This window comes from Macaca mulatta, chromosome 8 (genome assembly GCF_049350105.2).
Source record: "Macaca mulatta isolate MMU2019108-1 chromosome 8, T2T-MMU8v2.0, whole genome shotgun sequence".
In the NCBI taxonomy this organism is placed as follows: Eukaryota; Metazoa; Chordata; class Mammalia; order Primates; family Cercopithecidae; genus Macaca; species Macaca mulatta.
Genome location: NC_133413.1, coordinates 78,112,818 through 78,139,493, shown reverse-complemented (window position 1 = coordinate 78,139,493; position 26,676 = coordinate 78,112,818). Strand labels below are relative to the sequence as shown.

General features: G+C 40.3%; 1 protein-coding gene across 2 annotated transcripts in view; it reads left to right on the top strand.

Moving 5' to 3' along the window:
* CPA6 (carboxypeptidase A6) overlaps positions 1 to 26,127 on the top strand; it is a 310,643-nt gene extending 284,516 nt beyond the window's left edge. For both annotated transcript variants that reach the window (XM_015145505.3, XM_077943755.1), the window contains exons 9-11: positions 14,092 to 14,294; positions 20,212 to 20,296; positions 25,608 to 26,127. In XM_015145505.3, the coding sequence (XP_015000991.2) occupies positions 14,092 to 14,294; positions 20,212 to 20,296; positions 25,608 to 25,795 (476 nt within the window). In that variant the 3' untranslated portion in view covers positions 25,796 to 26,127. The remainder of the gene's footprint in view (positions 1 to 14,091; positions 14,295 to 20,211; positions 20,297 to 25,607) is intronic.
* Positions 26,128 to 26,676: the final 549 nt, after the last annotated feature.

Genomic DNA, 26,676 nt, shown 5'->3' with positions numbered 1-26,676 from the left:
GTGCAGTGGCATGATCTTGGCTCGTTGCAACCTCTGCCTCCCGGGTTCAAGTAATTCTCATGCCTCAGCCTCTTTGAGTAGCTGGTATTATAAGCATGCACCACCACACCTGGCTAATTTTTGTATTTGTAGTAGAGATGGAGTTTTACCTTGTTGGCCAGGCTGGTCTCGAACTCCTGGCCTCAAGTGATCCTCCCTCTTCAGCCTCCCAAAGTGCTGCGATTACAGGCATGAGCCACCATCCCTGGCTGCATTACACTTTAATATATAACCAAAGTAATGTTTTAATTCGGTAGGAAAATGACAGGATATTTAATAAATGATGCTGACAGAATTGGCTATTCCTCTAGAAAAACTGAAGGGATAACATTACATATGTACAAAAATAAATCCAGAAGGATTAAAGACTTCCATGGAAAAAAATAAAGTGATAAAATTCTTAGAAGAAAATCTAGAAAGTACCTATAATCTTTAAGGATAGGGAAAACTGGCCGGGCGCAGTGGCTCAAGCCTGTAATCCCAGCACTTTGGGAGGCCGAGACTGGCGGATCACGAGGTCAGGAGTTCGAGACCATCCTGGCTAACACGGTGAAACCCCGTCTCTGCTAAAAAATACAAAAAACTAGCCGGGCGCGGTGGCGGGCGCCTGTAGTCCCAACTACTCGGGAGGCTGAGCCAGGAGAATGGCGTGAACCCGGGAGGCGGAGCTTGCAGTGAGCTGAGATCCGACCACTGCACTCCAGCCTGGGCGGCAGAGCCAGACTCTGTCTCAAAAAAAAAAAAAAAAAAAAAAAAAAAGGATAGGGAAAACTTTATTTTTCTTTCTTTTTTTTTTTTTTTTTTTTTTGTCTTTTTTGAGATAGGGTCTCACTCTGTCACCCAGGCTGGAATGCAGTGGCACAATCATAGCTCACAGTAACCTTGACTTTCTGGTCTGAGGTGATACTCCCACCTCAGCCTACCAAGTAGCTGGGACCACAGGTGCACACCATCACAACCAGCTAATTTTTTGTATTTTTAGCAGAGACATGGTTTCGCCATGTTGCCCAGGCTGGTCTCAAACTCCTAAATGGAAGTGATCTGCCCACCTCAGCCTCCCAAGGGAAAACTTTCTTAACCAAGACCAAAAAACAAAAGCCATGTTTTACAAAGACATAGTGATTATATGAAATGTAAAATGTCTAAAATGATAAAGTTTCCATAAATGATTAAATAGAAAAATTGCAGATTTGAGGATAAAATGCAATGCAAGTGACAGTCTTTATAAAGTCCTTTCTACATGGGTAAGGAAAAGATGAATAGCCCAGCAGAAAACAAAATGAGCTAAGAATGTGATTAAGCAATTCAGAGAGTCCAGTCTAAAGTATGAACACAAACACACTTCCAGTAATGAAGGCAAATTGGCCGGGCACGGTGGCTCACGCCTATAATCCCAGCACTTTGGGAGGCCGAGGCGGGCGGATCACCTGAGGTTGGGAGTTCGAGACCAGCCTGGCTGACATGGTGAAACCCTGTCTTTACTAAAAATACAAAAATTAGCCTGGCATAGTGGCACACGTCTATAATCCCAGCTATTCAGGAGGCTGAGGCAGGAGAATTGCTTAAACCCGGGAGGTGATGGTTGCAGTAAACTGAGATTGTGCCACTGCACTCCAGCCAGCCTGGGTGACAGAGCAAGACTCTGTCTCAAAAGAAAAAAGAAAAAAAAAAGGAAGTAAAATTAATTTTTGCCGTCAAACTGGCAAAAATCAAAAGGTGATACACTTGTAGAGTATTGCTAGTAGGGATGAAGGAGAGATGGTACTCTTACATACTACTTGTGGAAATATAAATAGTAGCAATCTTAGTGAGCAATCTGGCAAAAAATCTATGAGAATTAAAAATATCCTTTTATAACTTTAGATACTTGAATCATGTGAATTTATCATCTATTTAAAATGTGTGTGTGTGTGTGTGTGTGTGTGTGTGTGTGTGTGTGTATACACACATATCTCCTTCGACCCAAGGCCCTATTCCTATAAGTCTATCCCATAGAAATAAAAGCACTCAGATGTAAGGATACGTATACTTTGATGCTTATTGCATTATTGTTTCTTTCAGATCAGTAGTAATGCCTCCACCTTCTTTATTGTGGTATTGTTTCATCATGGTAAAGAGAGAGAAATGAGCATGATTCCCAACAATAGACAGGCGGGAGACTAAATTATGTTACAATAGAATGAATTTAAAAGAATGAATTCAAATCTGTATGGAAGAAGTTCCACAAAATATCATTGAAGAAAAAGGCAAGAGGCAAAAAAATTGTATGATTATGATCTTGTTTTGTGAGTAAAAATAGCTCTCATATATATGTGTGTATATATATATAAACGTGTAATTTGAACCTATATAGCTATATCAAGATACATATATGCACGGTGTGTGAGTACATATATGCACACCAGTGTGTGTATTTGTAAACTATATTAACTACCCTCAGTTTTTAACATGGGTCATTCCAGGATAAGTTGGCAGTGGGAGATGCAAGTGAAAAAGAAATCTTTTAAAAGATGACAATTTTAAAATTAGCATTGTGATTCCATTTATGAGAAATTTAAAAGCTATAAATGAAAAACATTGAAAGTGATAATATAACAATGAAAACATGTCACAATAACCATGACTTCCCAGTACTGCTTACTAGAGGATTCAGCTGCAACGGTCAAGTCAATTTCCACAGGGACTAGTTGCTGTCAAATGTAAAATAAAACCAAATATTTCTGCTGCTTTTCTGTTTTCACTTATTTTCTTTAAAAATTTTTAATTTTTAAAAAAATATATTTCAGATCTCTATTTTTCTTTTCTAATTTTTTTACTTATAAATTGAGATAATATGACAGAAATAAAACATTGAAAAAATAATTAGGCTAGACGTGATGACTTACACCTGTAACCCCAGTACTTTGGAAGGCCAAGGACCAGGCTGGATGATATATCGAGACTATAAAAAAAAAGAAATAAATAAATAATACCATTATTGCCAGCCTAGCAAATGACTATTAATCTTTACTTCTTTATTTTTTTCCTTTGTTTTTAACCATCTCATTTATACAATTGCATGCTCTTTTTTCCATTAAATATTTAATTCTAGGCCGGGCGCGGTGGCTCAAGCCTGTAATCCCAGCACTTTGGGAGGCCGAGACGGGCGGATCACGAGGTCAGGAGATCGAGACCATCCTGGCTAACACGGTGAAACCCCGTCTCTACTAAAAAATACAAAAAACTAGCCGGGCGAGGTGGCGGGCGCCTGTAGTCCCGGCTACTCGGGAGGCTGAGGCAGGAGAATGGCGTAAAAACCCGGGAGGCAGAGCTTGCAGTGAGCTGAGATCCGGCCACTGCACTCCAGCCTGGGCGACACAGCGAGACTCCATCTCAAAAAAAAAAAAAAAATTTAATTCTAATCATTTTTCCATGTATTTATTGAATTCACTCTCCAATGTTTATTTTTAGAGAAATAAAAAGGTGTTTTGAATGTCCAGAGAGACAACAGATTGCAATACATATACTTTTGCCAGTTAGGAGATCAGCCAAGAACTTTATGTTCTCACATTCTTTTTTTTTTTTTTTTTTTTTTTTTTTTTTTTTTTGAGACGGAGTCTCGCTCTGTCGCCCAGGCTGGAGTGCAGTGGCGCGATCTCGGCTCACTGCAAGCTCTGCCTCCCGGGCCCATGCCATTCTCCTGCCTCAGCCTCCCGAGTAGCTGGGACCACAGGTGCCCGCCACCACACCTGGCTAATTTTTTGTATTTTTAGTAGAGACGAGGTTTCACCGTGTTAGCCAGGAAGGTCTCGATCTCCTGACCTTGTGATCCGCCCGCCTCAGCCTCCCAAAGTGCTGGGATTACAGGCGTGAGCCACCACGCCCGGCTGTTCTCACATTCTTTTATATCATCATTTACATCATGAATTCATTGAAGAAAAACAACAGGTAGACACTGCTAAGGTATTTAAATTAGATTTCATCTATCTTTCTAATCCTTATTTTAAGAGAATTAATGCCTTTCTAAACAATTAATTTAAAAATTAAAAATATTTTAATTATAGTTTAATTCATCTCTAAACATTCTAAATATTATTTTGGTATGTTTTATATGATATTAGACTACAAATAAGACATATATAAATTAAAAATATATATCAGGGATATGCAAAAAGTTTCTTACTGATGGGATGAGGAATCAAAGACATTTGAAGAAAACAGGAAATCCGAAGCCCCATCTCCTTTTCAAGGCCTGTCACTACAGCTGGTTGCTGATTCCACCCATTCACATCTTTTCTAGAACTTTCTCCTATCAAATAATCTCTCTTTTTCTTTTTTCTTTTTTTTTTTTTTTTTTTTTTTTTTTTTTTTTGAGACGGAGTCTCACGCTGTTGCCCAGGCTGGAGTGCAGTGGCGCGATCTCGGCTCACTGCAAGCTCCGCCTCCCGGGTTCCCGCCATTCTCCTGCCTCAGCCTCCTGAGTAGCTGGGACTACAGGCGCCCGCCACCGCACCCGGCTAATTTTTTGTATTTTTAGTAGAGACGGGGTTTCACTGTGGTCTCGATCTCCTGACCTTGTGATCCGCCCGCCTCGGCCTCCCAAAGTGCTGGGATTACAGGCTTGAGCCACCGCGCCCGGCCTTTCTTTTTTCATCTATACTTTTCCCCTTTCTTTCTTTAGATATGCTTGTCCTCCCTAAAAAAAGAAAACTTAAATCTGCTTCTTATCCCCAAGGTTACCTCTAGCCATCATTGTATATATTTTCTTCCCTTGTAGACCAAGCTTCCCAAAAAAGATAGTCTATACTTACTATCTCCTTCTCCTTTCTTCACATTCATTCCTCTAAGTGCATATAGCATCTGGCTTTTGCCCCTGCCACTCCACTAATTTTCCTAAAGCAAAAATCCCCAGTTACTTTGTTACTATAAAATTAAATGAAATTCTTTTCTGCATTTTACAGGCTAACCACACTCTCCTTGAAACATCAAGCCCCTGGATTCCTTAGCATCAGCATCTTGTGGTCCTCCTACTTTCCTGACAATTCCTTCCTAGTGTGAATGACAGAGTCCTTTTATACTCCTTGTGTCTTTTAAATACTGATATTCCCCACAGTTTGAAGCTTTGTATTCATTTTGAGTGATTTCACTTTTTTTTTTTTTTTTTTTTTTTTTGAGACGGAGTCTCACTCTGTTGCCCAGAGTGGGGTGCAGTGGCTCACTGCAACCTCTGCCTCCTGGGTTCAAAGGATTCTTCTGCCTCAGCCTCCCAAGTAGCTGGAATTGCAGGCACCCACCACAGCACCCAGCTAATTTTTGTATTTTTACTAGAGACAGGGTTTTAGCATGTTGGTCAGACTGATCTCGAACTCCTGATCTCAAGTGATCCGCCTACCTCGGCCTCCCAAAGTGCTGGTATTACAGTCATGAGCAGCCGATTTTACTTTCACAAAATGATAATGACCCCCAAATCTTTTTCTCTAGCCTAGTATTTCCTTTGAGCTTCATATTTATCTTCAGTACCCCATTAGAAATATCTATTGGCAGCCAAACTTAACATGTCCAAAATGAAATAAACATCTTCCTTTTCTCCCTATATGTCCACATCCCTTTTCATCTATTCAATGTTTCATTCAAAACAGCTACTGTTGGCCGGGCACGGTGCCTCACGCCTGTAATCCCAGCACTTTGGGAGGCCGAGGCGGGTGGATCACGAGGTCAGGAGATCGAGACCATCCTATCTAACACGGTGAAACCCCATCTCTACTAAAAATACAAAAAAAAAAAAAATTAGCCGGGCATGGTGGCAGGCGCCTGTAGTCCCAGCTACTCGGGAGGCTGAGGCAGGAGAATGGCGTGAACCCGGGAGGCGGAGCTTGCAGTGAGCCGAGATCGTGCCACTGCACTCCAGCCTGGGCGACAGAGTGAGACTCCGTCTCAAAAAAAAAAAAAAAATACTGTCGACTAAGTTGACCAAGCCAGAGAGGTAAGATGTTATCAAACCCTGCCTCATTGCCCTACATATTCAACCAGTCACCAAGTCCAATTAATCTTCCAAATATTTCTTTAATGCACCCCCTTGGTACTGTTCCTAATACCACAGCCCTAACTCCAGCTGTCAATATCTCTGGCCCAGATTGTTGTAATTGTGTCTTGATTTGGTCTCCCTGATTATAGACTTGCCTCTTACAAATCTATCCTATAAACTTTTACAAAATAAATCTAAAATAAAAATCTGCCCATGCCTTAAAATCCTTCATGGTTAAGAGACTGAGAGGAAGAGAAATGTGAAATGACTGCTAAAAAGTGTGGGATTTCTTTTTGGAATTGAACGTTATAAAATTAGATAATGGTGATGGTTGCACAGCTCAGTAAATATACTAAAAACTTCTGAATTATACACTTTAAAAGGGTGAATTTATCATATGTAAATTATATCTCAATAAAGTGGTGATTAAAAAAGAACTTCAGTTATGGTAGCTCAAGACCTCCAGGAAGCAGGAATCAACTCAGGATTAGATGACAAGAGATATATTTGAAGGAAATACTTTTCAAGAATAAAGAAGAGGAAGCAAGAATAGGCTAGGACACGGGCCAGGAGCAGTGGCTCACGCCTGTAATCCCAGAACTTTGGGAGGCTAAGGCGGGTGGATCACTTGATGCCAGGAGTTGGAGACCAGCCTGGCCAGCATGGTGAAACCCCGTCTCTACTAAAAATACAAAATTAGCCAGGCATGGTGGTGCGCACCTATAATCTCAGCTACTCGGGAGGCTGAGGCAGGAGAATCACTTGAATACAGGAGGTGGAGGTTCCAGTGAGCCAAGATCGTGCCACCGCACTCCTGCCTGGGTGACAGAGCAAGACTCTGTCTCAAAAAAAAAAAAAGAATAGGCTAGGACAGCTTTTTTGCCATGATGCAGGTCAGAAACCTATGAAAGGAGAGGGGAGAAAAGGATGGGGCTGGAAGAGTCTCAGACTAACGTGCAACTCTAAGAAAGGCTTTGGCAGGCCTATGGGGATGCATCAAGCCAAAGTTGCCTTGTAAAGGATACCTGCATCTGGCAAGAACGGGCCTGCACTAATGCCTCTACTATGATCAGTCACTGGCAAAGAGCAACTGTGGGGAAATGTGGGCTTGATGAGAATGCAGTGATGGATCCAGAGGGTAGCAAGTGGAGCTGTCAGTCAACTATGCTCATGGCAGCAAGAGGTCTCAGTAGTGTATTTTCTGGGCACCACAGAGGTTCTTCACTGCCTAGAGGACACTACAAGCTCCTTTGCATAATATATAAGATGTTCCATGAACTAGTTCCTAATTACTACTCTAGGCACATCCACCAGAATTCTCTGACTCACGTTTTATGTTGAACCTTACTACCAAATGTCTCTTGCCTTTACACCGTTGTTGATATTGTTCTTACTACCTGAAATTATCTTCTAACTCATATCTATCCCTCTAGATTTGTCTCTTCCAGGGGACATTATCTCCTCTAAGAAGATTTTCCTGAACACTCACACAGGATGATTGCCTCTTTGCCCTGTCTTCTAAATATATTGTAGCATTTACCACATTATATTGATTTTTTCTGTTAACTTTATGTGTTCCAGCATAATCTTTATGTTCCTCAACTCAGGGTCTGTGGCTTCTTCATATTTGATTCCCAGTATATAACATAGTGTCCAGAACAGAAGTATTCAAAAATTTTTGTTAAGTTGAATTCAACATCAGCTTGTAATTTTAACATATAAGCCCTTTATATTATTACATTATTACACATAGTCTGACTTATGTTGTCATGTATATTTGTGTTACTTTATATTTCCTTGCTCTTTTTGGTGAAATTGTGATTATAATACTAAAAACTTCTTAATTCATTCTACATTCATTATATATGACCAAACATACATAAGGACCTTTTTCCCCACTGTTCACCCTGCATATAATCTTGTGGAAAAACTTAGTTATTAAAGAGCACCTCTTTTATATATCCATCCCCACATTCTGTAAGTCCATCCAGAAGGATGATATGAAGGAAAAGGGTTAAGGAAAGCCCCTAACAACAACCAAACCCTTATATTTTTTTCTGCTTACCATGTCTTATTTTTGCTATTTAAATTATTAAACCATTTAGAATTTACTTTTGTACATTTATGTGCTAAGGATCCAACTCTGGTTTCTCCATATTATATGCTAGTTTCTCAACATCATTTACTAAACAATCATTTTCTTGGTGAGTCTGTTCCATTGGTCTACTAGTTTATTTCTGACTTTATATCATATTGTTTCTATGATTATACCTATGTATGTTTTAATGCCTGATAGGATAAGCCCTTCTCTACTCTTCTTTTCCAAGATTTTCTGAGCTATTTACTCTCCTCAAAACTTTCAGAGTTCTTTAGTTGACTTTTCTCCCAAAATCCTGCTGCTGATATTTTTGTCAAAATTGAATTGAACAAAATAACTAAATAAATAGGGAAGAATGAATATCTTTACACTACCAAGTCATCATATTCATGAACATGGTATAGTTCTCTAATTCAATTCTGAAATTATAGACCTTTTAGTAGAGTTTTAATATTTTCTTTCTAATAGTCAGGCATTATTTAATAGCTTAATTCTTAGATATTGTGAATAATACCTTATTTTCTACTACACATTCTTGTAAGTAATATTGTCAAGAGTAGAATTACACTATTGAATTTTTTAAGTTGATCTTTTATCCAGGTATCTTGGAGACTCCTCTACTTCTTGCAAGAAAAACAGTGTCTCGGCCGGGCGCGGTGGGCTCAAGCCTGTAATCCCAGCACTTTGGGAGGCCGAGACGGGCGGATCACGAGGTCAGGAGATCGAGACCATCCTGGCTGACACGGTGAAACCCCGTCTCTACTTTAAAAATACAAAAAAACTAGCCGGGCGAGGTGGCGGCGCCTGTAGTCCCAGCTACTCGGGAGGCTGAGGCAGGAGAATGGCGTGAACCCGGGAGGCGGAGCTTGCAGTGAGCTGAGATCCGGCCACTGCACTCCAGCCTGGGCGGCAGAGCGAGACTCCGTCTCAAAAAAAAAAAAAAAAAAAAAAAAAAGAAAAGAAAAACAGTGTCTCAGAGAAAGTATCCTATGCAGGATCTAGTTTTTCCGCAACAGGATAATTCCTCAAAACTGTGGTGGGATAGTGTTCCCCACAAATTCATGTCCACTGAAACCTTGGAATATGATCTTATTTGGAAAAAGGTTATTTGTGGAAGTAATTAGTTAAATTCAGTGAGTTGTCCTTATAAGAAGAAGAGAGGACACATAGAGAAACACAGGGAAGAAAGCCATGTGAACATACAAGAAAAGACTGGAGTACAGTCATGCACCACATGACAATGTTTTAGTCAACAGTGATTGTATATATGACAGAGGTCCCATAAGATTATAATACTGAATTTTTGCTCCACTGTTTCCATGTTTAGATACACAAATATTTATCATCTTGTTATAATTGCCTACAGTATTCAGTAGAATGATATACTGTATAGGTTTACAGCCTAGAGCAATGGGCTACACCATCTACATTTGCATAAGTACATTCTATGATGTTCGCTCACTGTTGAAATTTTCTAATGATGTATTTCTCAGAACATATTATTTTTTATTTATTTATTTGTTTTTGAGATAGGGTCTTTCTCTGTCACCCAGGCTGGAGTACAGTGGCATGATCTTGCTCACTGCAAACTCCACCCCCTGGGTTCAGGCAATTCTCACGCCTCAGCCTCCTGAGTAACTGAGATTACAGGTGCATGCCACCAAGCCCAGCCAATTTTTGTATTTTCAGTAGAGACAGAGTTTCACCATGTTGGCCAGCCTGGTCTCAAACTCCTGACCTCAAGCGATCCACCCACCTCAGCCTCCCAAAGTGTTGTGATTACAGGCGTGAGCCACCATACCTGGCATGTCTTTCTTTAAGTGATACATGGCTGGAATGCATCCACAAACCAAGAAATGCCAAGGATTGCCAAGAACCACCAGAAGCTAGGAAGAAGCAAGGAAGGATTCTTCCATAGAGAATTCAGAAGGTAGATGGCTCTGCTGACACCTTGATTTCAGACTTTTAGCCTCAAGAACTGTAAGAGAATAAATTTCTGTTATTTTAAGTGGCTTACTTTGTAGTAATGTGTTATGGCAGCCTTAGGAAACTAATACAAATACCAAGGCTGCCCCAGTACTAAAAGCAGACATCTGGTATATCTACTTACACCACATGTTTTTCTATGGATCTTCTTTATTTTTCTATATGAAAACATCAGGCCAGGCACTATGGCTCATGCCTGTAATCTCAGTATTTTGGGAATCCAGGGTGGAAGGATTGCTTGAGCTCAGGAATTCAACACCAGCCTGGGCAACATAGCAAGACCTCACCTCTATTAAAAATAATTTTTAAATCATTTTCTGCAGGATTGGAGGTAAAAAATAAATAAAATAAAATCAGTCATTTGATCAAGTAGTTCACCTATTAGCATTCTTCATAATCACTGTTACTTTAAGACATTTCTGCTGTCTTAATTCCTGTATTCCTGTTCTCTGTTTTCCAGTGTTTCTTTTCTTTCTTTTTTTTTGAGATGGAGTCTCGCTCTTGTCACCCAGGCTGGAGTGCAATGGTGTGATCTCAGTTCACTTAAACTTCTGCCTCCCGGGTTCAAGTGATTCTCCTGCCTCAGCCTTCCAAATAACTGGAATTACAGACATGCACCACCACACCTGGCTAATTTTTTTGTATTTTTAGTAGAAATGGGGTTTCACCATGTTGGCCAGGCAGGTCTCAAGCTCCTTACCTCAGGTGATCCACCTGCCCTGGCTCCCAAAGTGCTGGGATTACACGCATGAGCCACCACACTCAGCCTCTTTTCTTTTAAGACACAGTATTGCTCTGTCACCCAGACTAGAGTGCAATGTCACCATCACAACTCACTGTAACTTCGAACTCCTGGGCTCAGGCGATCCTGCCTCTGCCTTTCGAGTAGCTAGGACTACTATGGTGTGTGCCACCATACCTGGCTAACTTTTTTTAATTTTTGTAGAGATGGGATCTCACTGTGTTGGCCAGCTGGTCTCAAATTCCTGATCTCAAGCAGTCCTCCAACCTTGGCCTCCCAAAGTGCTGGGATTAAGGTGTAAGCCATTGCAGCTGGCCCTGTTTCTTCTTTTTTCTTTTTTCCTTCTTTACTACCTTCAATTAAATGGTTCAAAGTTAATTCCATTAGTTATGAAGTCTGTGTGCTATTTTTCTGATTCTGGTGGTTATTCCTAACTTAATACCCATACTTAGGTTTGTTTTTTCCCATCAATTTCTAAATTTAATCAGTATCTATATCTCCTTTTCAAAATAGACCAACAATCTAGCATGCTTTTGGCTTCCCTGCCCACCCCCCTCTTTATTTTTCCATCAATTTGTTGTTTCCTAGGATTTGATACCTAGATCATTATACTTCCCACCCCTCCACCCTTTCAATATTGCTTATTTAGATAGCAGATGTTACTAAGCTACTTATTAACCTGCAATTCTCATACCAGATAGGCTCTCTGGAGTTACTCATTATTTTGTTGGAATACTTTCTTCAGGGGTGTTTTCAAAGTATGTCAGTGTATGGTATATTCTTTTGAGGCCTTTTAGATGCTAGAGAACATCGTTATTTCACTCTCACATTGCAGTGAGAATCCAGCTGACTGGATTCTAGGCTTCTAGATATAGAAGCCTAGATTCAAAATTCCTTTTTAATAAATACATTGGATTTATTACTTTAATGTTGCTGTTGAAAAGTCAAATGTGAATGGAATTCTTGTTCCTTTCTAAATGACCTGCTTTTTCTCTCTAGAATTGTTTTCTTTTCTTAAATTTCACTATAATTTGTCAAAGTGTTGATATTTTCCTCTCTATCTCTTTTGTTTGGTGCACAATAAGTCTGTTCAATCTTTCCTTATTTGTGGAGACGTTTTTAGCTGGGCATGGTGGCTCATGCCTGTAATCCCAGCACTTTCAGAGGCCAAGGCGGGCAGATCACTTGAGGTCAGGAGTTCAAGACCAGCCTGGCCAACATGGTGGAACCCCGTCTCCCCCCAAAATACAAAAATTAGCCAGGTGTGGTGGCAGGGCATCTGTAATCTCAGGTACTCAGGAGGCTGAGGCAAGAGAATCACTTGAACCCAAGGAGGCAGAGGTTGCAGTGAGCTGAGATTGCACCACTGCATGCCAGCCTGAGTGACAAAGTGAGACTCCATCCCCCCCACACAAAAAAAAAATTGTGGAAAAATTTTAATTAGCAGTTCTTCAAATATTTAACTTTATTTTTTCCTTTCGTTCTAAGGCTCCCATTAATCACATATTGATATTTGTTTTATTTTTCATGCCCTTTCATTTTTCTCTCATTTTTCCTATTCTTTACTCTTCCCAATGCCTTCTGGGAATGTTTCAAACCACTCTCCGTCTTATTAATTCATTCATCAACTGTATTCATTCAACCCTGAATTAAATAGTTTGTTTCTACTATATCTGATTGGTCCTTTTTTTATAACTCCTTGTCCCTATTTGTTTCCAGTGCCCTCCTACATGCCCTTGAGAATATTTATTAGGATTATTGTAAATTCTTGTTTTCTCTGGCTCATCAGTTCTGCTCCCTCCAGAATTAGTTGTTTAGTTTGTGATCTTGCCTTTCCAGTGCTTTGGGTCTGTATTCCACAGATCTCTCTTTATTTTTTTCCATTCCCTCCAGAGTATCAGCTATAGTTTTTTTTTGTTTTGTTTTGTTTTGAGACGGAGTCTTCTCTGTAGCCCAGGCTGGAGTGCAATGGTGCAAGCTCCGCTCACTGCAAGTCCGCCTCCTGGGTTCACACCATTCTCCTGCCTCAGCCTCCTGAGTAGCTGGGACTACAGGTGCCCGCCACCATGCCCGACTAATTTTTTTGTATTTTTAGTAGACATGGGGTTTCACCGTGTTAGCCAGGATGGTCTCCTGACTTTGTGATCCACCCGCCTCAGCCTCCCAAAGTGCTGGGATTACAAGCCTAAGCCACCACACCCTGCCCAGCTATAGTTTTTATGTTACATTCTGAGTTCCACCTATAGCCCACTTGCTTCTGAGGCATCTCCAGGATGAGATTCAAAGGAGGAAAACCCCAATTGCTGTAAGTTCCCCATCTTGACTCTTGTCTTCACTGCAGCATAAACTACACTTATGGTCCTCAAGATGTAGCCCAATTTGACTGGGCTGTCTTTTTATGTTCAGTAGAATTTGACTACATCACAGAACCACCAAACATTTTCTACTAGTTTGTGGAGAGAATTATCATTTTCTAGAGGTAGGGAAGAGACATTAGTGGCCTCATATGGCAAATAACTATGGAAAATGTAATTATTTCCAAATTTTCTTAGAACCGTAATACTTTGTGATTGTTCTAGTGATTCTTATTTTCCTTCCTTCCTTCCTTGGACCTCTTAAGTATACGCTATATAATTTGACTTTTAATTCAAAAGTTATTAAAATTTTGTTTTGAAGATTTCATAACTAAACTCTAACCAAGATAACTAGAAAAGCCTCCTGGTTTTACAAAACTAGTTTGGATAGTGCTGTTCTAAAAGTATAATAGAAATTGGTGAAATTATTTCTGGCCTGTCTTTATGTTCTTGCTATATCAGTATTTGTATCTTATCAGATACCTTTACATATGTCTAGCCTTTTCTTTCTAACTGACATTAACTTATTCAACAAATATTTGTTGAACACTTGCTGTACTATTGTTCAAGTTGCTAGGTGCAGCTAGAAGTGACAGCTGATAGAACAATTTCTTTAGAGTAGTTTGTGCAGGTTCAAACTTGAAAAATCAGTACCTGGTTTCCATTCAGGCCCTCCTATTGTGCATGGGAACTTGAGTCACCTTGGAACTTTTGTATTGATTTCCATAAATGAGAAGTTAGATGAATTGCTTAATAATACCATATGTTTGCAGAAATAAAAGCAAAATCACAGCTTAACAGTGCTGATTTGTGTTTCTTGTTTCTTCTCTGCCTACTTCCTTACCCCATTTTCTTTTCTGACTTGCAGATGAAGGAGCTTCTATGCACCCTTGTGACGATACATACTGTGGCCCTTTTCCAGAATCTGAGCCAGAAGTGAAGGCTGTAGCTAACTTCCTTCGAAAACACAGAAAGCACATTAGGGCTTATCTCTCCTTTCATGCATATGCTCAGATGTTGCTGTATCCCTATTCTTACAAATATGCAACAATTCCCAATTTTAGCTGTGTGGTAAGTATTTGACCCTGTGCATGTGCATCAGGCTTCATGCTGCTTTTCTGAAGCTAAGATGGTTCTAAGTACTAATGATAATGGCAAACAAATGTTTGTGTTATCCTAATAAGTATTTTACATGTATTGATTCATTTATTCTTCATAACAATCATATGAGGCAGCTTTTATTATCCCCACTTTATAGATAAAGAAGCTAGAAGCTAAGAGATTAAGTAATTAGATGGAGAACACACAACTACTAAGTCTCATAGCCAGGATTCAGCCCCAACTCTAGTTCCATAGCTGTTGCTTTTAACCGTAGTGCTGCTTCTCAAATACAATCCTTTCAAACCTATTTGTATTCTTACCACAGGTTACACAGAAAATGTCAGGGTGGATTTGATTAGTATCATAGCTCTGGTCATGTATGCAAGGCTGTAATTAACTTTATTGAGTAAACGATTGTTCATAAATTATAGATTGACTCTCATTAGTTAAAAGCAGGTTTTAATTTATAAGTGCTGTTTGCTTAATGCTACTAAGTCTTTGGGTATGTATCTGACAAGTTAGTACTTGTCTAACAGAATGAACAGACTTTCAGGCTTAAGATTACTTAAAAATGAAAAAGCAGAGTTTCTTTCTCTCCTTATATCAGAAACCCAACAAGCTGTTCACTATGGGGCATCATTCATCACTAAGTGAGTCATTTCAGAGCCTATAGCATCTAAAAGCCTATGAAGTTCAAAAACCAAGAAAAACTAATATACAGTGCTAGAAGTCAGGTGGCACTTACCTTTGGGAAAAAGGAGGGGGTACAGTGATTGGGAGGAAATTGGGTTGCTGCTGAAGTTCTATTCCTTGACCTGGGTGGTGGTTACATGAATGTGTTCAATTTTTGATCATTTGTTGAGCAATCAACTCAAAAACGGTGTACTCTTCTACATGTATATTTTAGGGCTTTTTTGGCCTCTTGACACCAAATGTGTAATGTCTTTTTCCAGTACCACTTCTCCAACACCACTTGGGTGTCCAACAATTGAATTCCATTTGGTCACTCACTACCCAGAGTTAGCATCAGACTCCACAGGTTTAAGGACTCAGTCCCACACGACTGCCCTCACTTCAGTCACCAGTAGCAAGTAGGGGGTTCCCAAGTTAACCACATTCCTGTCTGACTTGGCTGCAGAATTGCAGGTTCCTACCAGCCCACCTCTCATTTGATAATTCACTAGAATGACTCACAGAGCTCAGGAAAGAGCTTTACATACTATCACCGGTTTTTTTAAGATACACAATTGGCTGGATACAGTGGCTCACTCCTATAATCCCAGTACTTTGGAAGGCCCAGGCAGGTGTATCATTTGAGCCCAGACATTTGAGACCAGCCTGCACAACATGGTGAGACCCCCATCTCTACAAAAAAATTAAAAATTAGCCAGGCATGGTGGTGCCACATACCTGTGGTCCCAGCTACTCAGGAGGCTGGAACAGGAGTATCACTTGAGCTCAGGAGGTCAGGTTTGCAGTGAGTCATGTTCATGCCACTGCCCTGCAGCCACGGAGACAGAGTGAGACCCTATCTTCTCAATCCATCAATCACACAACTCAGGAACCGCCAAATGGAAGAGATGCATAAGCCAAGGTACGGGGGAAGGGGCTCAGGGCTTCTGTGCCTTCTCTGGGTGCATCAACCTCCCAGCACATCAAGTGCTCATTAACCCAAATGCTCTCCAAATCCCGCTGTTTAGGGGTATTCATGGCGATTTCATTATGGAGGTCTAATTGATTAAGTCATTAGCCATTGGAGTTTTTACTCAATCTCTGGCCCCTCTCTTCTCCTCAGAGGGTGAAGGATGGAGCTAAAAGTTCTAACTCTCTAATCACGAAGTTTGGTCTTTCTGGCAGCACCCTGCATCCTGAAGCTACTTAGGGACCTCCAGCCACAAGTCATCTCATTACCATCCAAAAGACACCCTTAGCACTCTGGAGATTCCAGGAGGTTTTAGAAACTGTGTGCCAAGAACCAGGGACAAGGACCAAATATTTATTTTTTTTATAAAAATGTTATACTTGAATTTAAAATTTTATTGAAGAGAATCATTCCCTTTCTCCCTACACCTTAAACTCCAAATCCTGCACCAATTGCTTGGGGTTTTAGGAATTTCTGATCTAGATGTCTAAGACTTTAGGAGGGCCTGGGGAAGACTTATTCTGTCCAAAAAGAGAATTTTGTTCTTGGCCTTCCAAGAATTCTGAGCAAATTCTCCCTCTTTAGAACTATTGTAAAAGTGATAATTATATTCTATACTGCTATTCTTTAGCTGCTCTGTGGGTCAAATATACTTTGTTTTTGTTGCTGCTGCTGCTATAGCTGTTGTTGTGTTGACCTGGCATCCTAACAATTTGTATCACAGTATTCCTATAGGCAAATGTTCAACTTTTCTTACGTGGGCACTGTGTCTGTTTGTATTCATACAGCAGATGATGTGGACTATATAATATATAAAAATTATTGTATGAGGGCCGGGCAGAGTGGCTGACACCTGTAATCCCAGCACTTTGGGAGGCCAAGCCGCCAGGAATTTGAGAGCAGCCTGGGCAACATGGTGAAACCCCATCTCTAAAATAAAAAATATAAAAATTAGCCGGGCCTGGTGGCAGACACCTGTAGTCCCAGCTACTTGGGAGGCTGAGGCAGGATAATCACTTGAACCTGGGAGGTGGAGGTTTGCAGTGAGCCGAGATAGCACCACTGCATTCTAGCCTGAGCAACAGAGTAAGACTCCGTCTTAAAAAAAAAAAAAAAAAAAAAAAAAAAAAAAAAAAAAAAATTATCATAGGAGAATGTTCTTCGTATTTTAAGTTTATCTTCCCACTTTAAGTTAAGCCTATTTTCCTTTGTCTTGGATTGGAAGATGTGGCATAAAATAGATCATTAGTGCCTGTAATCCCAGCACTTTGGGAGGCCCAGGCTGGAGGATTACTTGGGCCTAGGAGTTCAAGAACATCCTGATTAATGTAGTGAGACCTCATCTCTACAAAATATTTTTAAAAATTAGCCAGGCATAGTGGTGCATACCTGTAGTCCCAGCAACTCAGGAGGCAGAGGTGAGAGGATTGCTTGAGTCCAGGAGGCAGAGGTTACAGTAAGCTAAGGTTGTGCTACTGCACTCCGGCCTGGGTGATAGAGTGAGACTGTGTCTCAAAGAAAGGAAAAAAAAAAAAAAAGGATGAATTTGCCTCCCCGTGGACATCTGGCAATGTCTAGAGACATGTTTCATTGGCACAACAGGGTTGGGGGATGCTACTGGCATCTAGCAGGTATAGGCCAAGGATGCTGCTAAACACCCTACAGTGCACAGGACAGAACCCACAGCAAAGAATTATTCAGTCTAAGATGTCAACAATGCCATTGTTGAGAAATCCTGGAGAGAGTTAATCATAAACTTAGTCACTAAAATCATGATTATAATTCTCAGGAACTAGACAGTCCCTGAATGTTAAGCAGAAACCATTAAATTTGATTAAAATTGTTTAAAAATATTCCATCAATATGTAAGATTCAGTATTTCTGGCAATGTTTTTTAAGTCATTAAGTTGCTTTAAATATGGAAATATTTAAATAAAAATGTACACCATTTTGGGAGGCCAAGGCAGGCAGATCACCTGAAGCCAGGAGTTTGAGACCAGCCTGGCCAACATGGTGAAACCCCATCTCTACTAAAAATACAAAAATTAGCCAGGCGTGGTCACGGGTACCTGTAATCCCAGCTACAGGATTAGCTGAGGCAGGAGAATCGCTTGAACCTGGTAGGCAGAGGTTGCAGTAAGCCAAGATCACGCCATTTTACTCCAGCCTGGGCGACAAGAGCAAAACTCTGTCTAAAAAATATATATATATATATATATACACACACACGTACACACATACACACACACACACACACACACACACACACCATTTACTTAGCTGAGGACCAATAACTGATGTCTAGGTACTTTTTGACAATTGGAAACAGGATAGAGTAGAGAAAAGAGGAATCACTTCAGTAAGTCCTTTCAATTAGGTGTCTAGCTGTGGCCCCCTGTAAAATAATTCTTTGAAAAAATGATGGAGTTTTGTTTTTGTGGAGAGATCACATCTAAACCCTAGTCAACATGCACCAGTACCCAAGTGGCAGAGGTGCAGTGAGCTCAAAAGGCTAAAACTGTGCCTCTCCTTTGTGTAAATAGGCAAAGTGATTTTTTTTTTTTTTTTAGATTTGTTTGCCTTGGGTTTAGTCAGCCTAAATAATGAGAAGCAAAGTTTTCTCACTAGCAGAGTGCAATAATCTTCTAAATGTAGAAATATCTGTCCTTGCCATGGAATGTTGCTGAGACCATTGGAGAAGATGTTAAAATCTTAGAACAATCTCCATAAAGGTATTTAATTATGGTGTTTATATTCCTTTTCTGTTGGCTCCCATGAGAAGAATGTCGTCATCAGTGAGATCAATAGTAAATAGTCTGCCAGCTTCTGGAGCCTGGTCCCTGAATATCCACAAATGGTGACATTTGCTGCAAATACTGCCTCATGCATTTCTGAGCTGAATGAGGACAGCAAACTGAAACTCAGTCCAGTACACACCACCATGTTGTCCGGAGTGCTCCAATTTAAGTATTAAATTATTCATAAGCAAGTTGAAATGGGAGAGTTGTATTCTGGTTTCAGCATTCTTCTTTTCCTCTCACTTGTCATATAATACTTCTCTAACTCCTTGTTGAAACCAGTGTTTTTATACCATATTTAAAGGATAGTGAGTATCATTCTAGTTCATGTTAGAATATGCATCTTTTAGTATTTCGATTGTGTTGAATATTTTTCCTAATTTTTTCCATTGGTAGGAAAAGTTCACCTTAGACTTTCTGCCTCTTAGCAGTACTTGTCTAACCTCTGTGGGAGGCATATGTAACCTTATAAGTCATGAGCATTCTAAAATTGTTTCCATTCCCAGTGAGGATAAGCACATAGCGTAAGAGAAGTCATTCTTACTGAATTAAAGGGTTTCTTAATTGATTCAGATGTGTTCTAAATACCTTGTACATACCCAGTGAAAAGTATACTTATCTTAATACTCTTTCAGATTTATGCTTATTCAACATTCATATAAGAAATATTGATCAAGCATCTGTTGTATACAGGCATATTGCTAAGTACTGATTGTGAGCTATGACTGAGACTGACATGGTCCCTGCCCTGCCAAGTATTTTGTAACTTATAGAAATAGGTGTCCCTGGCCGGGTGCAGTGGCTCACGTCTGTAATACCAGCACTTTGGGAGGCCAAGATGGGCCGATCACAAGGCCAGGAGATCTAGACCATCCTGGCTAGCATGGTGAAACTCCACCTATACTAAGAATACAAAAAATTAGCCAGGCATGGTGGCACATGCCTGTAGTCCCAGCGACTCAGGAGGCTGAGGCAGGAAAATCACTTGAACCCGGGAGGCAGAGGTTTCAGTGAGCTGAAATTGCGCCACTGCACTCCAGTGTGAGTGATAGAGCGAGACTCCGTCTCAAAAAAAAAAAAAAAGAAAGAAAAAATAGGTGTCCTTGAACCAAAGTGAAGAGAATAGAACACTAAGTCAGCCTCAGAAAATGTGAGTACTTAGCTCAACCACTCTGCATACCCATTTAACCTTGCTGAGCCTTCCTTCTCTCAACTATAAAATAGAAATATTATTGATCACTGGTTTGTTGTGAGATCAATGAAATGTGTTCTAAAACATGTCGCAAAATGTAGTGTGTGACATAAGAGTAATATAATATTATTAATGAATATAGATCTTAACCAATGAAGCCATCTGTTGATGACCGATAAGGCTCAAACAACATAGCAGTGTATGTAAAAAGTTTCAATGCAACAATATATAAAATTTCTCCATTTTCCCTCGTAGGAATCTGCAGCCTATAAAGCTGTGAATGCACTTCAGTCAGTATATGGGGTACGATACAGATATGGACCAGCCTCCACAACATTGTGTAAGTTTCCTGCGTACATTGTGTTAGAATCCTCTCTCTTGAACCAATATCCTGTATGATTTCCTTTTAGAAGGGAGAAAGTGTGTTCTCCCTAAAGTAAAATTTTTGACTATCAAATTAGCTGAGGAAAATAGGAGTTTATATCTGATTAGTTTTACACAGCTTGACAGAAATCACTCTACCCATTTAAACAAATTCAAAGCAGAGAATATGCTAAGCGTGCAGTAATGACTGCAAGCTCAGTTGAGATCTTATGACAGTAGAACATACCAAAATGGGCTCCTTAAGCAATTCTAACTACTACAAGGGTGGAAGTGGGCCATGGGAAGATAATGAAGTAAATGTTTCAGCCCTACAACTGCTTCCCTTTTACTCCTTTCTGCTACTGTTCTTGTTATGAAATGCTGTTTCTTATGTAGCACCTTCCATTGAATTATCCCTTAAAAGGTGATTTTAAAGTATTTCTTTTTTTACATGGAGAAAAATGTATAGTGGAGCCAGAGATCACTCCCAATCCCCCGTCACCTCCCATCTTTCACTCCAAGTAGGCCCTGCAGCTGGATCTAGAAACCAAATTGACACCACGCAGGTTAAACAAGAGAAAAGTATACAAATTTTATTAATTCTATGTGTACAGGATCTTCACAACAGAGTGAAGTCCAAAGAGGTGGCCAAAGCAAGATGATTTTATACTTTTTGGACAAGGAATGATAAATTTGAGAATAGATAACAGGACAAAAAAAAATCTGGCTAAGGGCAGTAAATTTTCTAGGGAAATAGGAAATAAATAGGGGGTATGTAAAACCAATGGAAGATAGGGGTTACTTTGTTGAGTATATTTAGGCCCGCTGCAGCCTTGAATTCCAAGTCTGTGGTGATAAAGGGCTATTTTCTCACCCTTCTCATAGTGAGAATACCCCTCCTAGAGGAATCTTCACTGTTTGCTGCGTGCAGGAAGAAACAAGTCGGCTTACCCTTTCTGTAGCTACAATCTCCAATGTTTTCAACAATTAATATACCGATCTGGCTTATTTAGGGATGGCACGTCCTTCCAAGTGGGTATATGGCAAGAACTTAGACAAAGAATCATAATATATGCATTCTAGTCCTAATTCTGCCAGGTCTGTCAACCAGGCCAAGGTATTTATTAATCCTGGGCCTCAGTTTCCACAACTGTAACAAGAATTGGATTCAGGGCCTTTTAAACTCTAAAATGTATTCACTATATGACTTGGAAAATCTAGTAAGAAATCATGTATATATGAATGTGTGTGCAAATGAAGGTAAACACACACATGTTGTATGTATATGTGTAGGTAGTGACATCTGATTATGCTTCTAAATAGCAAAATTCTCCTTGACTTCTTTAATCTACCTATCATTGTATTCCTAATATTTTACCACTCACTTTCTTCAGCCTTCAGAGTAAACACTCGGTTTGTCAATTAACATTGACAAATAAGTTTATTCTAATAATGAGAATGTCAGGAGTATCAATAGTTTTATTTATTTTTTCAAAGTCCATGATCATTGGTCTCATGTTGACCTTTTTAGAACTGGTTTTCAGTGGCCACCTTGAAAGGGAAAAAAAACTGTATTTTAAAAATCATATTACCAATTAATGCCAACATAATATATATAAACAATTTTTAAACATTAATTTTTTTAGATCTTACTGTTTACCTTTTCAACTTTGTATAGAGGCACAGTCAGAGTATTACATTTACTGAGAACAATCTATTACCACAGGAATGAGGTAGTCGGCCGGGTTCTGTGGCTCATGCCTGTAATCCTAGCACTTTGGGAGGCCAAAGCAGTTGCATCATCTGAGGTCAGGAGTTCGAGACTAGCCTGGCCAACATGGCAAAACCCCTTCTCTACTAAAAAGACAAAAATTAGCCAGGCATGGAGGCATATGCCTGTAATCCCAGCTACTCAGTTGGCTGAGGCGGGAGAATCGCTTGAACCAGGGAAGCAGATGTAGGGAGCACCTGTAATCACAGCTAATTGGGAGGCTGAGGCGGGAGAATCTCTTGAACCCCAGGAGCAGAGATTGCAGTGAGCCAAGATGGTGCCATTGTGCTCCAGCCTGGGTGACAGAGCGAGACTCTGTTTCAAAAAAAAAAAAAGAAATGAGGCTGTCACATCACCATGATGTAACTGTTGGCACATGTTGTCTCTGACTTGGCTACTATGACTACTATTTGTAGTTCCAATGTACCCTAACCAGAGGGACACTGAAGCCACAGCCTATTTTCTGTCCTTAACTGAAGCAAAGGGAATCTGAGAAACAGTCATTTTAATTGTCATCTTTATATAATAATTCCATCTCTGGCCTGGCACGGTGGCTCACGCCTATAATCCCAGCACTTTGGAAGGTCGAGGTGGGTGGATCACCTGAGCAGGAGTTCAAGACCAGCCTGGCCAACATGGTGAAACCCTGTCTCTACTAAAACTACAAAAAATTAGCTTGGTATGGTGAGGGGCGCCTGTAATCCCAGCTACTTAGTTGACTGAGGCAGGAAAATCGCCTGAACCAGGAGGACAGAGGTTGCAGTGTGTCAAGATCGCACCACTGCACTCCAGCCTGGGTGACAGAGGGAGACTCTGGCTCAAGAAAAAATAACAATAATAATAATAATTCCATCTCTAACTTGTCCTAGGAAAAATAGCATAAAAGCAATATTTTTTGAGTAAATGACCATGCTTTGAAAATTTAATGATAATAATAGTAGGATTATCTCAAGCTGGATTATATAAATTTCAGGAAAAATGTATACAAAGGTTTTTCCATGAAACATTTATCATTTAATGAATTATTATTAAAAGCCTGTTAGACTAAAAACTACATATGCACTCGGGGGTATAAAGAGGCAAAATAATAACAGTTAATATATCTTGAGTACTTTCAAGTGATTTATTACTTTATTTAATTTTCCCAACAACCCTATGCTATGCAGGTACTGTATTATCATCAGTCTCTTTTTCAAAAAGGGAGACTGAGGCACAGAGAAGTTACTCACTATGTGGTGGGATCAGATACAGCCCAGGCTGCAGGGTACGTCTAGTTCCCTGCTTTCAACTCTGTGCTGAAAAGCTAAAGAGTGTAAGGTCACAGGAGCCAGAAGGAGAGAGTAGCCAGAGGGCTTGTCAGCTGTGTTAAAGGCTGTGGAGACACTGAAAGTGGGATCTGAGGGGAAAACAAAAAAACAGAAAAAGAGGCTAGACCTGCGGTCATTGGTAATCTTCAAAAAGGAAGTTTAATACACGGGTAGAGGCAATAGCCAGAATGAAAGTGGTTGAGGATGTAGACACAGTATATATAGGTTCTCCCTCGGGTTCTAAAGCAAAAGAAAGAGGAAAAAGAAGAGGGTAACCAAGGGCATATGGTAGGGTAATGTGAAGGAAGTGCTGTAGGAAAGGGGTCCTTGAGTACTTGGACCAATGCAGATGCATAATTAATAGCACAAAGTCATGGAAAAGGGCGTTTTACTACCAGAGACGACAATAACCAACAGTATCAAGGGGTGACACATGTGAAAGACAGGGAGCATTTCTTCCTCTGAGCTCAAAGGGGGAAAGTCAGAGGGCTCTAATGTCAGTAGAGGAGGCAATGGGGCAATCATCTACAGCTGCAGTCCCCAACCTTTTTGGCACCAGGGACTGGTTTCATGGAAGACAGTTATTCCACAGACAGCGGTGGGGTGGGGGAGGGATGGTTTTGGGATGATTCAAGTGCATTACATTTGTTGCGCACTTTATTTCCATTATTATTACATTGTAATATATAATGAAATAATTATATAATTCACCATAATGTAGAATCATTGGGAGCCCTGAGCTTGTTTTCCTGCAACTAGACAGTCCCATCTAGGGGTGATGGGAGACAGTGACAGATCATCAGGCATAAGATTCTTAAAAGGAGCGCACAACCTAGATCCCTCACATGTGCAGTTCAGGATAGGGCTCATGCTCTTATGAGAATCTAATGCTGCCACTGATCTGATAAGAGGCAGAGCTCAGGCGGTAATGCAAGTGATAGTGAGTGGCTGTAAATACAGGTGAAGCTTCACTGGCTCACCCACCACTCACCTCCTACTGTGCAGCCCAAGTTCTAACAGGCCACGGACCGGTACCAATGCATGGAACTTATAGAGCACACCAGTGGGGTTTGGACCCCTGATCTAGAGTAGTGGGACAGTGTAGAGTGAAGATGAGAAGAGAATGGGAAAGTTTCAGTAAGCGAACTAGAAAAGGAACCTAGAGCAGCATGGGGGCAGAAAGAGACTTCAGTAACGAGGTAGTGTGACTTCATAGGATCTCTGCTCAGCAAAGACTTTCTCTAGCTCCCTCACCTAGCGGAAGCAGAGAAACTGGGCCAGGGATTGAGGATGAGCCAAACAAAGGCAGAAAAAGGACAGGAATCAGGCATGTTGAGGGTCTGGAGAGAAATTCAGTGAAATAAATGACCATGGCCAACTAGAGAATCAAATGAAACTACAAGAAAACAGGGAGGAATCTGGAAACTACCAATCTAAGTAAAGGCACAGAATAGGTTAGGCCGGAGTGGAAACACAGGGAGGTGGAAGAAATAGGAGGTTTTCTGGGGCCAGGAGCAGTGGCTCACACCTGTAATCCCAGCACTTTGGGAGGCCAAGGCGGGAGGATCAATTGAGCCCAGGAGTTCAAGACCAACATAGCCAACATGGTAAAACCCTGTCTCTACTACAAATACAAAAATCAGCTGGGCATAGTGGTGAGTCCCTGTAATCCCAGATACTTGGGAGGCTGAGGCAGGAGAATCACTGGAACCCAGGAGGCAGAGGTTGCGGTGAGCCAAGATCGTGACACTGCACTCCAGCCTGGGTGACAGAGTGAGACTCCATCTCAAAAAATAAAAAAAATTTTAAAAAACGTTTCTGAGAACACAATTTCAGTATTCTAGACATTGAAGTAGAGAAGAACTGAGTGATAACTAAAAACAAAAAGAGTTCCCAGTATAGGTTGTTTGTAGGTGAATAAAGTGGGGATGAACATAAATGTTTTTGGAATTGAGGTTGAGAAATTTTGAGGTCTTCATGCTGGTAAGGCATTCACACGTAGACTGGATCCTTAAAGATGGTTGAAGGGATGATTTATAAGTTCCATGCACCAGATGCCAAGGAGCTCCTGTTAAATCATTCTTATTGAAACAGTATTTAATTGGAAGGATTTAGTAAAGCTTAATAAGCAGATACTATACAGTATATACATTTACAAAATTATACCAACTCTTTAGTGAGGCTGATCTTTTTTTTGTTTTAACTTTTAGATGTGAGCTCTGGTAGCTCAATGGATTGGGCCTACAAAAATGGAATACCTTATGCATTTGCTTTCGAACTACGTGACACTGGGCATTTTGGATTTTTACTCCCAGAGATGCTCATCAAACCCACCTGTACAGAAACTATGCTGGCTGTGAAAAATATCACAATGCACCTGCTAAAGAAATGTCCCTGAGACAGCCCAAGGCTCAGGTCAACTGCCATAGGATTCTGAGCAAGGCCTACTTGGGCCTGGATAGAAACTGTTTTCAAAGAGAAGGGCAGCTGCTTAGAGCGAACATATCTATGGACTTTAAAAAGACCCCACACAATTTGACTTTGTGGCAATAGAAAACAGTAAAAAATAGGGCATAGCCTGCTTTATTATAAGAAAAAGTATCCATTTTCTATCCCTGTAGAGTCTTATTTGATTATGGTGGGAGGGAATATTTTCAAATTTCCCATTTCTCAAGAAATGTACAAATTAATTGAGGATTTCCCTTCAATAAATTTCATGTTCTCAATTAAGATCTAGGCTAGTAATGATGTTTAATTACTTGGTTTGCATTGGAAATGGAAAATTATGAAATGGAAAAAGCCAACTATGTTTCTTAATATAATAAACATAGGCCGGGAGCGGTGGCTCACGCCTGTAATCCCAGGAATTTGGGCTGAGGCGGGCGGATGATGAGGTCAAGAGATCAAGACCATACTGGCTAACATGGTGAAACCCCGTCTCTACTAAAAATACAAAAATTAGCTGGACATGGTGGCGCACGCCTGTAGTCCCAGCTACCTGGGAAACTGAGGCAGGAGAATCGCTTGAACCCAGGAGGCGGAGGCTGCAGTGAGCTGAGATCGCACAACAGAGCAATACTCCATCTCATATATATATAACATAAAATTTATTAGAACCTTAGATTATTCACTTCTTCATTTCCTTGGTATTAGGTGCACCATATATGAATAAAAATATAGCAAGACAGAGCAATGTATGTTTAGACTCTGAGAATGCCATTTAAAAAAAATAAGTAAACATTAATTAAAGTGCAGGCACAGAATTAAGAGCTTTACACT